This window comes from Channa argus, chromosome 9, assembly GCF_033026475.1.
Source record: "Channa argus isolate prfri chromosome 9, Channa argus male v1.0, whole genome shotgun sequence".
Lineage (NCBI taxonomy): Eukaryota > Metazoa > Chordata > Actinopteri > Anabantiformes > Channidae > Channa > Channa argus.
The window spans coordinates 28,028,720-28,045,908 of NC_090205.1; the positions used below are offsets into that span (position 1 = coordinate 28,028,720).

General features: G+C 38.4%; 1 protein-coding gene across 2 annotated transcripts; it reads left to right on the forward strand.

The window, feature by feature from the left end:
• Positions 1–6,285: 6,285 nt before the first annotated feature.
• On the forward strand, positions 6,286–16,419 carry insig2 (insulin induced gene 2). 2 transcript variants are annotated; one of them, XM_067516525.1, is made up of 7 exons: positions 6,286–6,426; positions 7,904–8,116; positions 8,373–8,545; positions 13,020–13,144; positions 13,701–13,867; positions 14,303–14,402; positions 14,612–16,419. In XM_067516525.1, the coding sequence occupies exons 2-7, from the start codon at positions 7,995–7,997 to the stop codon at positions 14,651–14,653; spliced, it is 729 nt and encodes a 242-aa protein (XP_067372626.1). In that variant the 5' UTR covers positions 6,286–6,426; positions 7,904–7,994; the 3' UTR covers positions 14,654–16,419. The 2 variants fall into 2 exon arrangements, with proteins under 2 accessions (XP_067372626.1, XP_067372627.1); XM_067516526.1 differs by having other exon boundaries at positions 6,287–6,426; positions 7,987–8,116.
• The last annotated feature ends 770 nt before the right edge of the window (positions 16,420–17,189 follow it).

The window sequence follows — 17,189 nt, forward strand, 5'->3', positions numbered from 1 at the left end:
TACATGTATATTTCTTAGGTCTATATTCTTGTTGAAATGTTATTATGCAAATGTTTCTCACATCTAACATTTTAATGTGGTTGGTGTTAGATGTGCTGATTTCATTGTCTTAGTTCAGTAGTAAGTAGTTCAGTGTATTCTCAAATATCTATATTGGATTTAAATAGTTAATATAGGATTTTAAATGATTCTATAAATCAGTATATTATTAGATTGCCTCAGAGCTTGTCAGCCCTACTCTGGCTGACTCAAGTGTGACTCAACTGAAAATGAAGCACTGGCACCAGCTGATAACTGGTGACAAAAAGAGAGTTGAATCATACTTTCAGCTTTACTAGGTGAAATATAATAGGAAGGTTGGGGTTACGGAATCCAAAGGAATTAATGTTTGTGACACTAAGTCAGAAATATAGATTAAAATGATCCAAAAGCAGCAAAAGTTTTAAATACAGCTGAATGGCTGCAAATCAAAACTCTAGAGAGAATGTGTGAAATTTCAAGTTATATTTGTACTGTCTGTTAAGATATTGATTTTATTTAGACAGGTTTAGGTTTGTGTGTGCTGCTGGTATTTACACTTTTTTAAAAAAAAATCATTTAATCATTTTAATCATTTAATTAGGTAAAAGTAGCAAAATTGCAGTGTTAGTGTTAGTTATTGTTACTCAAGTAAACATACAACATACAAACATAAGCTAAATTAATAATTTGAGTACTAGCATTAGGGATACTATATTCTTTTTATGCAGAACGGCTCATTTCAACTTTGTCAAAATATGGTATGGTAACAAATGGTAATGAGAAGTGAAACTGTCTATTCACAGTAATAATTAGACTACAATATGAATTACCTTTGCACAGAGCATCATTAGCATCTTGTTAGCATCATACAGTTGTTTGTATCATTATTCTGATTTCAAAAAGTAACTAGTAACAATAGTAAAACTGTATTACCTGTTTCTGGAAATTTAGTAAATAGAAATGCTTGAATAATTTAGAAATATATCAAATTGTAGTTAAGTACAGAACTTAAGTAAATGTGCTTAGTTACTTTTAATCAATGGCTGCTAAAAACATGTCAAGTGCTACCCAAACCAAATTAATAATGTCATTACTGTTTTTATAGTTTATCTACTGAAATATGTCATTTTAAAATAAAATGCTTCAATCAATCAATCGAAACTTTATAGCACCTTTCATATGGATTAATGCAATTCAAAGAGATTTACAGTTGATTAAATGTTGATAAAAAGGTGTAGCAACCAAAGACAATAAATGCATTATAAACAGTAAAGATAATAACCAATACACAGGACAATAATAAAATAATAGAAAAATATTGAATCTAGATGAAAATATACATAAAACAAAGAACAATAAATAAAATATTAAAATGACAAGAATAAAAGAAAGTAAAATGTTTCTGGCCTGTTGGCTTAAGGTTATTTCAAAACAAATAAATTTTGTTGCTGGTTTCTCTGAACCTTTAAACTCAAAATCTCAGTTTTGTTATGGCTATGGCTGCAGGAAAAAGACAATGAGAGATGTTCAGACGAAACAAACAGCGGGATTTCACAAATGTGTGTTTAACTTTCTACTGCTCTGCCGTGTTGATTTGTACCACGTGTAAGTCCATGCACCATTGTCTGAGAGAAAAGCCATTACAGTTGGGTTAAACCTTCACACATGGGTGAAAGTGCATGCTTTGGCACCTGACGACTCTGTATTTCACATGATAGACACTCTATTAGAGTGGGGGATGCCGTAATGGACTATGCATCAGTTCAGGTAATGGTTGTCAGCTTGAGTGCCCAAGAGGCAGTGGAGAATTCCATTAGAAACCTTATAGTTACTAAATCAGTCATTCTCGACCTTCCTCTCTATTGAACCAATTCTTTTAGCTGAGCAATTACAACTGCTTCATACTGCTTTCAACAATGAAAAGCGACCTAGTCCTTGGACTTATTGCTGCTGGCTGGACTGCAGTGCAATCAGACAGTGATTCTCACTCAAATATGAAGGTAGCTGTAAATAACAGAGGTGAGGGTATGAATTGCCTACAACCCCATGATGGATCGTGTTTTCCTCCATAATACCCATTTGTTGTATAAACTTAAATCTTTGTTATAGGATGAAGAAGCCTTTATGCCTACGTTACTGGTTGGCTGCTGAACAATGAATTGGTTCATTTTCTGATCCCTGATCGAAATGACGAAGGACAAGCATGATCTTAAATAACTATCATCATGCAAAGCAAATCAAAACAGACTGAACAACAGTAAAGTGGAGTCAAAAACCCATAACAGTGTCTTTCCTCTACACACAGCAGTGTCTGCTCAAGGCTACAGGTTTATTTGCCACTGCTGTTTGACTACAGTCCAACTGCCCTGGAGGTGTGTGCATGAAACACTGTGATAGAGGACTCTTTCCCATTTCCTCCTGTAATCCAAGGCCCAACTCCATTCCCACCCTGACAGGTGTAAGATTAACTTAGTTAGGTGCAGAGCTGCTCATGCACATCAAATTAAATTAATGGAACAAATTTCCCACCTAATTAAGATGAAAATACGTGTCAGTTGTAACCTTGCTAAGCACTAATTATGTACAAATGATTTATCATCTGTTTCGTCCTGAATAGCAATGGGCTCACCTCTTCGATAGCCTGGCTTGCTGTTAAGAGATGGCTTCTGATTAACAGTGACAGGTTGTGCTGCAGAGAAGCTGCACATTGCCAGTCAGCCAATTGGAGCCAACCTGAGCTCAGACTCCCCTCCCTTCCATTAACCTATATTGAATGTGCAGCTGAGCATCACTATAGCTCAGCTCTCCTTCTTTTTTCTCTCCTTGGAATGAAAAAAAAGTACATTCAAAGGGGAGAGGTGGGGGGAGATATTGTGACTGATGGAGCAGAATGGTAAAACCTGTACGAAGGGACCAATCCCCCTGCATGTGATGTGTATTGAGACTGGATTATCTTATGCCTGTATGATCCAGCTAACAGAAGGAGATGAAGTGTATATTGACTCCCAACCTGCAATAACAAATTGAATAATGCAAAACAGAGTCAAGGTCATACTTTATGCACAGTGGCAGATAATTGCTTAAAAGTACCATAGAATAGAAACCAGCTTGTGTCATACTGGTACCAGCCAGAGGCCAGCAGGTGGTGCAATAGGTTAGGCTTGCCAGAAGCCACGGTAGACATTCCTGTGGGCTAAAATATCAAAATAAACAGACCTTCATGATACAATTATGGCCTAACTAGCATATTCCATCTTATTTCCTCCTGCCTTGCAAGCACAGATATATTTCAATGGGCAGCAGCTCTGATTAGCATTAGAATCAGAATCCCCTGTGCTGCTAAGAACACACCGACCAATCTGTAATCATTGTTCCGCAGGCTTGCTCACAGGGGATATAGCCCGTTTTGTCATTATCATTCAATATGCCACACACACGCTGGCATAGCTTCCTTGGTGCTGCGGGTAGCAGAGCATTTGCATTTCCTTCTCATAGTCCCAAGAATTTGCACAGACAATGATGCACCAAAAATAACTCCTCTCTGTTTTCATTGCCTGAAGATGAGGGATGCTTTTTCTCCCTGAATGCTCCTAAGATGCAGAGAAGCTCTCTCATTCTATCTCTCACTTCCTCCTTGTATGATTATTCTCCTTTGATTCTCTGTGTGTGAATCCTCAAAATATCATTATGTACAGATGTTAGCATTTGCCATTAGGGATCCTTTGACTTTCTTTTGTGTTTTTTTTTTTTGTTGACTAGCCGACACCTAATGTTGCCACAATTTGTTCATGGGATGTTTCATTGTTGTGGTAAATGTCAGTATACCTGCACAGGGAAGGTTCCTGTCTTCTCCAGCCTATTTCTCTCATCTGCTTTCAGCCAATCTTGTCTGTCCAAACCTGGTTATTCCCCTGCTGCGGTATACATAGCAGAGCTGTGGTTAATGCAGATCCAGAGCCTGTCAAGCACACATACAGACAGAGGGAATGTCAAACATCCATCGTAAGAGGGATCTCCACACTTCTGCCTCATCAAATTCTGTCTGTGTTACAATGATTTATGAAGTAATTAGAATTAAGTCCTTATTTTGATGTTGACAATCTTCCTGAAATAAAAACAAATAATTATTTTTTTGTATAAGACTAGTCCTTATTATGGATTAATGATCATTTTATTTAGCAAAGATTAATTAAAAATAGTTGAATTCTTTCATCATAATGCAGAGTGCTGAAGTCATTCCATACATATGACATTCAATGGAACATAAGAGTAGCAGACATTTTCATTTATTGCCATCCACACCCACAGCCCATCCTGTACACGCCATCACTCACATGTATACTGAAGGAGCAAACAGTGGGACTCAGTGGTCTGATAATGAAAAGGTCCTTAGCGTTTAGCAAAGGCAGGATGATGAATTGTATCCCTAGCTGTTCTCTGGCTGTGTCAAGGGGCTGCAGAGGAGCCCTTGACAACTAATTGAAAGCCCCCTTACGCTCCTCTTACTTATTCACTAGACATCCTTCACTCTACTCACTCTACCTAAACTCTGGGTCTAAGTGAATATCCCATGAGACTGTACAGATGTGTAACTTTCAAGTCATGTTATTATATCAAAAACAAATTTAAAAAGCATAAAATAATCACTGTGGCTGTCCTGAACTGATTTGTGGTCGTGTTGAGATTTTTCTTTCTGGCCCTGCAGTACAGCTTTTGTGCCAAATCATACATTTGTGAAAATGTTTCATTAAGTAGTTTGTCCTCAGCCACTTTTATTGTTAAAAAGTTAATGAAGGAGCCAGACAAGCACAGGACTGATGAGACTGTGATGTCAGTGTCTCCAGAGCCTGCCATGTCTTCTTTCTCTGGACTATAAAGCCCCATTAATTTTTAAGTATTAGTGAAATACACTCTTGCACTGGCTGGTATTTTCATTATCACAAACACACTGTAATTAATTCTGACTCATTTTCACAAATTACCACTACAACAGAGGATGTGGATTAATCCGCAGCAGAAACTAGTGCCCAGTTGCAATTTTTCTCACTGTGACGTAAGTTTAAAAATTTAGGCTATGCCTTAGAAGCCAGTGGCCTTGGGCCTGATAAACCACTGACAGTGGAGGGAAATCAGAAATGACCAATAAATCTTTGGTTTTGTTAAAAATATATAGAATAATACTAATGCCACTCTCAATTACAGCACTATCCAAGAAACTAATGCAGTACACAGAGTGACAATACTGTACATACTGTATATACTATTGATTTATCTACTGAATCTGGAAACAGGCAAACACTGTAATCCAAACGTCTGACATTCTAATAGAATCTATTTCGTTTTTTTGTTTTGTTTTGTTTTGCCCCATAGCTGACAAATATTTTTTTAAATGAATCCTGAGTGGTGGCTGTGGTTTGGGATTCCTCCATGGAACGGGGAACTTCATTCACACCAAAAGACAGTAAAAGTTAAAAACTGTAGAAGACGAACACACTGCAGTACAATCCTGAACATGTGATAAATCATTTATTTTTTCTTTTAATTTCTACTTAATTTTAATTGTTAATAATAAAGTAAACAGCTGTCTTTAACTTCATTATAGGCAGTGAGAGCAGCTTTTTCTGATCTTCCCCTGCTGGGATTTTTAAAATCTCTACTATGAAAGCTACAGTTAAGAGTTTTAAGGTTCACACTGAGCTAAGATGGAATGAGAAAGCATGGATAGCTTTTGCAAGCCAATGTGATAATCCCTAAAACCCCATCGTGAGCAGCAGACCTCAGTATGCTGAATACAAAATTGAGTGTAAATGGGACTGAGGATTACAAGTGATCCACTCCACATTGTGACTTTCTCACTTCTGCAGCTCTGTAAGTGCTAGACCGAAAAAGCAAATTGAAAATGTGGTGGAAAAAAACAGTATCTGTACTTGTGTAAAGAATAACTAAAGCATGCAGCTGTTTATTTTCAGTGTCTGAAAACTGAAATTCGTTATCATTTTAGATTGTACATAAATTGTAAAACTTGATAAAGACAATAAATGTCAGTGTCAGTGATATTTGACAATTACTAATTTAAAAGTTAATTAAATGACACTGGCATGCACTTAAAAACTTAGCGTTTAAATACATGCAGCTCATTTGTAATGGATCACTCGCATTTCTGCAGACTTACAGCAAATCCTATTTGGGTTAAGCCCTTCGCTTTAAACTCCAATCATCTGACACGTCAGCTTTGTGTAACGCGGTTACGTCTTGATCGATGATTGGGTGGGGGTCATTTAGCTCGGACAGCCGGAAGTAATCTTAGTAGGGAGAGAAAGCTAATTTATATTTTCCTGTATTGATGTGAAGTATTACTCAGAGAGATGTATACTTTTATTCGTGGAAGGTCTCTGTCATAATAAGGTAAGAAGAATTGTTAACCTCAGCCGGTGTCTTCCGAGAACAGTGCTGTTAATGACAAATGTTATTTTAGCTAGCTATTTTGTTAGCATCGTAACGTCAAAGCTTGGATAGAATACAACACTTGGCAGTAAATTTTGGTGGAAGTATAGCCTTTTCCCCGTAGAACACCAATATGATCCATAGTAATGTTAATGATATTATTTAGAGTCCGAGTCTGGAGCTACTCTTTAAATGGCAAGTGCACAATCTCATACAAAAGCAGCGGTTTTGGCAGTTAACCAGTTATAGAGGGTAATGTTGTATTTGCAAAAGCAGCCAGTGGGTTCTCGTTCTTGTTTTTTAAGTCTTCAGAAAACACAACACACTACTACTACTCTCCTTTCGGCTTTATCCCATGAGTTCGGGGTCGCCACAGCGGATCATTGTCCGCATGTTGATTTGGCACAGTTTTTACGCCGGATGCCCTTCCTGACGCAACCCTCCCCAATTTCTACCGGGCTTGGACCGGCACTGCATCGCTGGGGAGGGGGAATGGGCTGTTAGGGGTTCAGGGTCTTGCCCAGGGACACTTCGACATATAGCTAGGGCCGGGGATCGACCCACTCACCCTGTGGTCCGTAAGCAACTGCCTTTACCAACTGAGCTATAGCCGTCCCTTCAGAAAACACAACACACACACAAAAAAAACACAAATCAGTATTCAAAATGTAATGATGCACTGGATAAACTTTTGAGAGACGAAACAACCAAATCAAAAGAGATGACAACAGCTTCAAGTCCAGTCAAACTTAGTAGCATGTATCAGTTGAAACCATGTACACAAAACTTTGACGTCTGTGAAGAGTTTTATTCATCCAGGTAAGGCTGATCTCAAAGGTGCTACTGCGTGGCAGGCTTTAAGTTCTCGAAGGCAATGAACTTAAAGATCTGAAGGGCTGACAAGTGGGAGTTAAACAGACATTGGTAAATTGGCAATATAAAAAAGATGCAGTATAATAATATTTGCCCTGTTGGTTATTCACACATGGTTTTTCTAGGTGTATGGATGGTTCTGCACAGTGTCACACCAGCTGTAAGACAGGAAGGTCAGATTGACTGTGGCAATTTTCATGAATCCATAAAAGTTGGGCCCTAAAACAAAATGGCTATAATTTAAGAGAGCCATGTAATACCTTCTGGTCTATGCATTATTGCTCAGGAGTTTATCATACAACAAAATAATAAGCCAAAACTTAGTCCTGCAATCTATTTCACAAGTATGTTAGAAGGTAAGAAGATCCCAGTGCAGGGCACAACTGTATCTGTGTTCCTGAGATTAAATTTGATATTTTTTAAATTCTTTGCGTGGTATGGTTCAGGCATTGCCCATTTAAATACAACCCATTTGAATAATCTATGTGTATTTAAAAGCATAAGATAAGTTGTGTTTGAGCAGGGATCTTCTAAGTCTTATCCCCTGCCTATTCTTGTTTTACAGCTCGGTCTAGAATGGCAGTGAAAGACACTGAAGTCACTGGTGGATAAAGACGTCACACACTGTTACATTTCTTCCTTACCTAGGATTACGAATGTCCCTAAGACTAACAGCCATGAACGACAGCACAGTGACCAGCAGCCAGCAGCAGTCGTTAGGCTCTGGCCAGTCACCACGGCCTCACCAGGGCCCCTACATCTCAGTTATTACCAACAGGTTAGCTTTGTATCTGCTCTAAATAATGTATTTATTTGCATGTGTGTTTTATGTTTTTCACTTCCTATACTGTCATGTTTTTATGTCATGTTTTCTAATTATACCCTTGGGAGCACATACAGTCTGCTTCACTTAGGTTCACTGTCTTAATGTCCTTTTTTTCATTTTGCATGTTATGTTATTTAACACAACACAACAAAACTAAACTATGAACGAATTTTCTAACCCTACTCACTCCTTTTACTCTATATTGCAGAACCACAAATCTGGTGATCCGAGGGGCTATGCTGTTCTCTGTGGGTGTCTTCCTGGCCTTGGTGCTGAACTTACTTCAGGTGCAGAGAAATGTCACTCTCTTTCCCCCTGATGTCATCAGCAGTATCTTCTCTTCAGCATGGTGGGTGCCACCATGCTGTGGCACGGCCTCAGGTATGTGCACAAATCCACAATGATGAGTGAAACGATTAATACCTGGATTATTTTTTCTCTTAATATTTAGGAAAAGGTAACAGTGACAAAGAGCGTTTACATCAAAATTCCGCTGTGTGGTCTCCCAACAGAGGAATCTTTTAATGTAAATCCCTGGGCATTATATGGTGGTTGAGTCATTAGAACTCGTGCCTCACAGCTAGAAGCTTCCCATTTTGAATCTATCCGCTAAATGCTGCCTTTGGAGTTTGCATGTTCTCCACATGCTTGTGTGGATTTAGTTCGGTTTCTTCCAAATTCCAAAGAAATGTATGTTAAGTTATATGCCAACTTTAAATTGTCATAAGTGTGAATGTGACTGTGAATGGTTGTTCGTCTGTGTATGTCTCTCTGTTTTGGCCCGGAGATAGACTGATGAGCTGTTTAGGGTCTACCTCTTTTCACTCTAAAGGCAGAATATAATTTAGTAATATCTCACCTTTCATTTGTACAGTAACTGCCAAAATATCTTGTTCCCACACTGACATTGTTATACAACATTGAACTGTGTCAGACTCTTAAGTTCTGGGGAAACTGTAGCTTAGTTTGTCAAGCAGTTGTCCTTGGACCACAGGGTCAGAGGTTTGACTCGTGGTCCCTCCCAGCTGTGTGTCCAATTGTCCTTGGGCAAGACACTGAATCCAAAGTGGCTCCTGGTGGGTCAGGTCAGCACCTTGCATGGCAGCTGCCAACATCAGTGTGTGTGTTTTTTTTGTGTGTGTATGGGTGAATGAGAAGCAACATTGTAAAGTGCATTAGATAAAAGTGCTATATAAGCAGACAATTTACCATACAAAGTTAAGGTGGTAGAGGTCACAGTATGAGCCATTCACTCAGGTTCACTGTCTTAATGAGCCATTCTTTTACAGAGAACATTTGATAATGTCCAAAATTAGTTTTAAGGTCAGACTGTGCTGGAAAGGATGTAAGTTTACATGACCACATTCTGAGGAACCACACTAGAAGGGCCAGCTGTCATAGAGTTGGGGGGCAATGTGATAAGATTTCAATGTGGTTATAACAGATAAATTCTTTCAGTCTGTCCTGAAAGGCATTTATAGTGTTGCATTGTTTCTACACATAAAAAGTGACAAGAATAGCTGAGATACAAGAAATTCTGAGGACCTTGATACACCAAGCCGACATCAAAGAACTATTGGTGACAAAGGCCAACTGCTGCTTCAGCTCATGTTGTCTTTTGTCTGGGCTGACAAATAGCACACACCACAAAGGCTTCAGCTGGTAGGCATGAAGGAGGGATGTTCTTTGCTTGCGTGAGAGTATGAGGAAGCACAAGACCTGGGACTGTGGTTATACAAGCGAAACAATTTTCCCAATCTTTTTTCCCAGATCATTTATACTACTTCTAATAAATAATGTTTCTGATGAGAAGTTACAGATTGTACTGGTCATACTCATGGTCTCTTCTCATGCACTGATTTATTACTTTAAACAGTAAGAGCTGTCTCTTTGACTGGACTGCCAAAGATTTAATATGCTGAATTATCTGAATAGCTATTGACAGTGGTCCAAATAATTCCAACAGTGCAGATAACATTCCAAAAATTAGGCCAACAAATACTCAACGACATCCTGACAGTGGCAGACAGTTACATAGTTAAATGCTGTTGTGTACAGTGCATTGAGAAACAATTTACAATACTTAACTTTTCCGCATTTTGTTATGTTGTAATCCATTTTTAAATAAGGATTTAAAAATGGATTAAATTCATTATTATTCTCAAAATTCTCAAAACAATACAACATAATGAAAACATTAAAGAAGTGAAATCTTTGCATATTTCTTAAAAATAAAAAATGAAAAAACCACACGAACATAAGTATTCACAGCCTTTGTTTAATACTTTGTTGAAGCACCTTTATCACCAATTACAGCCTTTTTGACTATTAATACTTTCTGGATGCACTGTATACATAATGGTGCAATCAAGGGGGAAAAAAAGCAACCGTATAGAGTTATAGCTGTGCACATGTGTCTTTCATACAGTATGAATACTCAGCATGCCCACCAGGCTTGACTAGCTAGCGTTATTGAAATGTTTTCCCCTGGGTGTGAAGATGTGGATGAAAATGCAGCGCAACACTGCCTGTTCTCAAGTGGCTCAGTTTAAAGCATGACAGCCTGAGGCAGTTTCCTCCCCAGACACACCACTTATCCTGAAGAAGCCTGTTGCTTCATTATTGCTAAAAAAAAATCCTACACCCCAAGGAGAGTTACTGTGACAGCACAAAAAATTAATTTCTGTTAAAGCCACATTAGTTAGGTCAGAGATTAGCAGGATGTGAGAGCTGGTGTGCAAGCTGCAGTTTATTTGTATAATCTGAAAATACCAATAGACAATGTGAAGTTACAGTAAAAAGAAAAATCCAATTGACTAGCCAAGCAGGGTCATTGGATAAATTACCAACAATAAATCAGTTAGACCCATATGACTCATCAGCTCCAACCTGGATTACAGACTGTGCTTCACTACCTTTACTCACATACCTAGACATTGTAAATTTCTAGTTTTTGGACTGAGTGAATACTGAGTGAACTTTGAAAGAATTTTTTTAAATTTTAAATCCCTTGAAGCTCATTAACATCAGTTTTGCGGTGTCTGGTTGCAAGATCTCCAAATTCACAAGATGGCAAACGATGATAATCAAGTCATCAGTACACCTTTTGTATTTGTACCAGAAGTTCTAATGTGCTGTGTAGATTGAAATCTGTGATCATTTTTTTTTAAAAGACTTTGCTTGTTTTATAAGCCAACGGACAATATAAAGATCTGACACAACTGTAAGAACACAAAAGACCTCCAACTAACATGCCAACAAACAACTGCCATTTTAAACAAACCAAAATAGAGCAGCTTCTTTCCACACAGCCTAAATCAGCTGCTCAGCAGGATCTTCATCCAGCAGGATCTTTATCCTGCTGTTACAACAATCATCCAGTCCAGATGTGTTGGAAATTGTATTAAATTTGTTAATACCACCATGAAATAAATCGAATTTTTATGGATTTGTGGACATTTGCTTGGCTTTTAGATTTAATCTTTAATTCTTATCAATAATAGCAGTGATGATTATGGGTCAGTGATGATAGATATTTGTTTTTATCTATTTCAGTTGTTTTATCTTCGCCCCTACTGAATGCTGACCCTATTTTATTTTTATTATTATCCCCCCCCCCTTTACTTTATACCTCATGATAGACATACAGAGTTGAATAAGGGTTCAGGCAAAAAAAATGTGCTATTTTATTTGCAATGTCTGGTGCTCTGAAGCTCTGTTTTCACTGATTATCCTTGATATGTTTCTGTAATATGATTGGAATCCACCCATGGTTCATTGAACATGATTTGGAAAATCATACACCTGTTTATATAAGGTCCCACAGTAAGTGCATGTCAGAGCACAAACCAAGCCATTAAGTCCAAGGAATTGTCTGTAGACTTCAGAGCACACCTGAAGTCACAGCCTCCATCATCTGTAAATGGAAGAAGTTTGGAACCACCAGGACTTTTCCTAGAGCAGGCCGGGCGACCAAACTGAACGATTGAGAGAGAGACAAGGCCCTTAGTCAGGGAGATGACCAAGAACTCGATGGTCACGCTGAAAGAGCTCCAGGGTTTCTCAGTGGAGAGAGGAGACCCTTCCAGAAGAACTACCATCCCTGTAGCACTCCACCAATGAGCCCTGTATGGTAGAGTGGCCAGACGGAAACCACTCCTCCATAAAAGGCACATGACAGGCCACCTGGAGTTTGCTAAAGGGACATTGAGCTAATATCCTATTGAAACAAACAGTAAATCAGTCTTAAGACTCACTGTCATTCTCGCATCGATTAGTTTAAACGTGTTTAACATTTACGAATGGTGCTCTGCCGTTAGTTAGGCCGACTTTTGCATTCAGCAGGCATGCAAAACTATCAAATAACATCAGAGTGGAGGAGGACCTGCAGTAACTACAGTTTTACATGAAGTAGTGTTGTTTTATAAGTTATTTTACATTCATCTCTCTCTGTAGACTGTATCCCGTGTTGTCCTCGCTTTTCCATCGGTGAATTTCCTGTATTTTTTATTTATTTTTTTTTCACCCATAAAATGTCATAAAAAAAGTTCTGAGTTGCTGTGATATTTGTTTTGGTACAAAAACATGTGAGAAATCCCATTCACGCGGGATTTGGAGTCTAGAACATCCAGTCGTTACAGACCAGTCGTTAAGTGCGTTGCCCCCAGTTTATTCAGTTGTTAACTGTGTGCTACTTGCAGATTATGAGAGACTAGAAATCTGTGATATTTGGTGGAACTATGGTGTCCCCAGGTTTAGGTAATCCTTGTGTCAGACATGTTAACTACCACAGCAGTGAAATTTGGTTTTTACCTCCTTGTTTTTCTGATCTGTTTTTGTGTTTTGCCCTCCCCAGCAATGATTGGACTGTTGTATCCCTGCATTGACAGCTGCCTGGGTGAGCCACACAAGTTCAAGCGGGAATGGTCCAGCGTAATGCGCTGCGTGGCTGTGTTTGTGGGTATCAACCATGCTAGTGCTGTATCCTTTGAGCTTTGGGCTTTATGTACATGGTGCTGTTCTACTGGGCTGGACAATATGCTGAAAAAAATGTGTCACAATAATTAATTCATATTGATAATGTTGGTAAATTACAGTTAATAAATTACATTATTCTTTACTTAAGCCTCTTTCACACATGCGTTTGTGTGGGACCACAAATCTCAGATTGAGCCGTTCCTGAGATTTTTCAAACTTTATCTTGCAAGTCCTTTAGTACAAAGCCTGTTGTGTTTATATGCTCATGCGCCCACCCTACAATGTATACATGCTAACTGTCAAAACCGAGAACAATCTCTATTATGGGATTTAATTATGTTAGAAAATATATGATATGGCTCACCTTCATACTTGCATGTTAATGTGAAACAAAATCCATCTGCCTAAGACTTTGATTGGCTGATATTGGATTTTTCTCAACAGTGGTTTAAGTGCAGTGTCAGAGAAAGGCTTTCATTCACATGGTTTCATGTCCAGCTTGATGAAATGTTAAGTTGTACAGGTGTCCTCATCTGGACCTTGACTCTGGCTATGTCAGAAAGTGGACTTTGCCAACAACATCCAGCTGTCTCTAACTCTTGCAGCGCTCTCCATTGGTCTGTGGTGGACATTTGACCGGTCGCGCAGTGGTTTTGGGCTGGGAGTCAGCATCGCCCTGCTGGCAACACTGGCCACCCAGCTCCTAGTTTACAACGGAGTCTTTCAGTAAGTTCACCTCTGACCTCTCCTTAGAGTTTTCATATACACATATACATAACCAACAGCAGTGGATGGAAAGCCTTGAAATAAACTACAGGGAGGAAGAAAAGCGATTGCAGGTTATCTAAGAAAAATCCAATTTCTAATGACACCTTTGGAATAATAAGCTGAAAAGGAACAAAATGTGTATTGTGCACTAAAGATTCCAGTAACTGAATTATGTTATGCAGATTTTATCTGTGTGGCAGCACAATTTTCAGCTGGCCCCTGTTTTACCTGTACATTTATACAGCTACATCCTCCAACATAAATACTTGGTTAAGATTTCTGAAAGCACTATGTTTTGCAGGTTAATACAAATTTTAATCGTAAATGACTGAGATTTCTGATGATTAAAGTTTCCAAATACAAGTTGCTGTAGTTTACTTGTTCTCTGCACAGGTATACTTCTCCAGATTTTCTTTACATTCGTTCCTGGTTACCTTGTATCTTCTTTGCGGGGGTGATAACTATCGGAAACATAGGACGGCAATTAGCCTTGGTAAGAAATCCTTTCAGTAAATCTGCTTTGCTAAAACTCTTAATTTTAGATTCATGCTGGTTTGCTTAGGTTGACTGCAATGAAAAAAAAACGTTGGTGCCATGCTTGTTTCATTTTCCAGTGGTATACAACTAAAGCTGACCATGAAATTGGATTTAAATGGATTTCACTTTTCTGTATTTTAATGTTCTTTTTGTTTGTTTTTTTAGTATGAATATAAATTCATCCAGGAAAAGATGCATCTCGACTGAGGATTCTTGGCTTCATCAGGCTTCTGCTACAAAGGATCTTTGCAACAACCTAAAGACAGAGGCAGATTATCAGAAAATATCTGCATAATGCCTAGACCAGGACCTGCTGGACCTGTCCCTGGCCCTGGCCAGTCATGCACGTCCAAAAAGCTGAGCTTTTCGTTGGCTACCAGAGCCTACCTCTTCACTGGACAAGAGAGTATTTTTGTTTGGCTCTCAGGCCATTCAGAGCAGGAAGAAGTGTTTGGCTTCATTCTAACCTGAGCTGAGGAGAACAATGATAGTGAAGTTAGTTCTGTTTTCTTTATTGCAGTGTATATCTACTTATCTAGAAAGGGATTAGCAGCGAGGCATCCACCGTTCTTCAGATCAGCTCAGATGTTTGAAACCTTTGGCTCCATTGTGCCAAACAGTCAGTTTTGAACTTCTCTTATCTCCTAATTCTTTCATCCTTCAGCTATCAGTGAACACACAGTCTAGTGATATACATCTACACGCACATACAGACCTTCTATTGTATGTAATTGGCTTATATCCACATTTAAATTTTCCTGACAAAGGAAACTTGATGTGTACTGCGCACGTGTCTTTCCTGGCTGTGAGGGCAAGGGGCATTCAGTGTTCACCACCAGTACGTATTTCTGCCAGGTACATCGACATGTACAATATCATCATATCCAAAGAAAGGATACATAAACCAATAGGGGTTTTATATCATCTGTGTAACACACTAAAGGTTTTGGTAAATGATACACTTGTGATTTACACCTGCAGGGGAAATTAGTTTCATCCATGAACACTCGCTCTGATTATAAATTGCCTTATTGTTACACCAGTTATTCATTTCAGGGATCAACATATGTACAGAACTCATCTATAGCCTTTTCAGTTAATTTGCTTTACCCCAAACACCTGAAATGCCAAATTTCCCAGCTTATTGTGTTCATACTACATTACTAACAATTATTTTCTTTCTAGAAGCTTGATAGTGAGTGTGCACTATGACAGTGGCTAAAAGGTAGAACCTAACATAGAATTCAATAAACTTTAATGTTGTTAGATTAGCCTATATGATCATTTAAGATGTAAGAACTAACGGAATATGAACAGAAAATTTGCAATATTTTTCAAGGGTCATGACATACTTACAGTGTTGTGAGTTGAGTCTGTGGATCTACAGAAAGCATTTCCTTAAGTAATTTCTTTCTTATTTGGGATAACTGTCTAAGATGGATAAGTAGCTACATTATTGTTAACTTGCTACAGAGAAAGAAATAGACCACAAATACAAGGTGAAAACAGTGTTGTAAGTTGTTGTTCTCTAGACAGTGTTTTTTGTTTTTGTTTTTTGTTCAGATGAACAGGTTGATTAGTAGAAAGTAATAATTAAGAACATGCAGCATATAAATGACAAGCATTAGTGTGTAAGCTGCAAGAATGAATCCCATTAGGGAACTTAAAAAAATATGTTTGTAAAAATGATGATACATATAATCACAGTTTAAAACAGTGTTTTTGTAATTTTTCATGATATAATTAATAAGATGTTGTAACCAAGATAGAGGAAACTTTTTCCCTTTTTTTTGTGTGTGTGGATAGGAGGGTATATCAGCACTGTAGCTACCTTTGTCGAAGTATGAGATATTATAGGAATTAGGAGTTAAACTGGTTAAACAGATGAAAACTCCCCTAATTTAACAGCCTCTGAATGTGCAGTTTGTTTTGATGAAATAAAGACCAAGCCCTTTTGCTAAATGCCTGAGAAATTCATTGTCTTGTGTATTGCTTTAGCAGCTGTACTCTTATATACATCACCAGCATTTTTGTTAGGCCACGGAGTATTAGTAAACTGAATATAATTCAAGGGGAACAACTGTTTTAATTTAACATTTTACAAGTTGTCCTAAATGTCCATAAATCTCCTCTTTGCTCTTCCTCTAGACCTCCTGCCTGGCAGCTCCAACCTCAACATCCTTCTACCGATATATTCACAGTTTCTCCTCTGAACATGTCCAAACCACCTCAATCTGGCCTCTCTGACTTTATCTAAAAACATCTAACATGAGCTGTCCCTCTGATGTTTATTCCTGATCCTATGCATCCTCATCATTCCCAAAGAGAACCTCATCAGCTCTGCTCTCAATCTCTGCTACCTCCAGCTCTGCGTCCTGTCTTTTCTTCAGTGCAACCGTATTTAAGCCCTAAGACATGATTGGTCTCACCACCGTATGGAAATCTTTTCCTTTTATTCTCACTGATAATCTTTTATCACCTTACGCTTTTCTCCACCCTTTTGTCCAACCTCTTGCACACACCTCTCCTAGACACTACCATACCTTCACGTGTATGTCATCAGGACCAACTGCCTTTCCAGTCTTCATCCTCTTCAACATCCCTTTCAGGGGTGGCTACAACAAATAACCAGACCTTCTCCTGAATTGATTTTTTCCTTATCAGTAACTCACTCACCCAACAAGTAACTGAAACCAAAATTCACCCAATCATAATCAGTGACCACGCACCTGTCTCACTCACA

What these genes read in the sequence shown, in the direction of transcription:
- insig2 (XM_067516525.1), top strand. Translation starts at nt 7,995, where the DNA reads ATGTCCCTAAGACTAACAGCCATGAACGACAGCACAGTGACCAGCAGC. An exon ending in GTATCAACCATGCTAGTGCT is followed by an intron (nt 13,145 to 13,700) that starts GTATCCTTTGAG and finishes TGGCTATGTCAG; the next exon opens with AAAGTGGACTTTGCCAACAA. An exon ending in TAGGACGGCAATTAGCCTTG is followed by an intron (nt 14,403 to 14,611) that starts GTAAGAAATCCT and finishes TTGTTTTTTTAG; the next exon opens with TATGAATATAAATTCATCCA.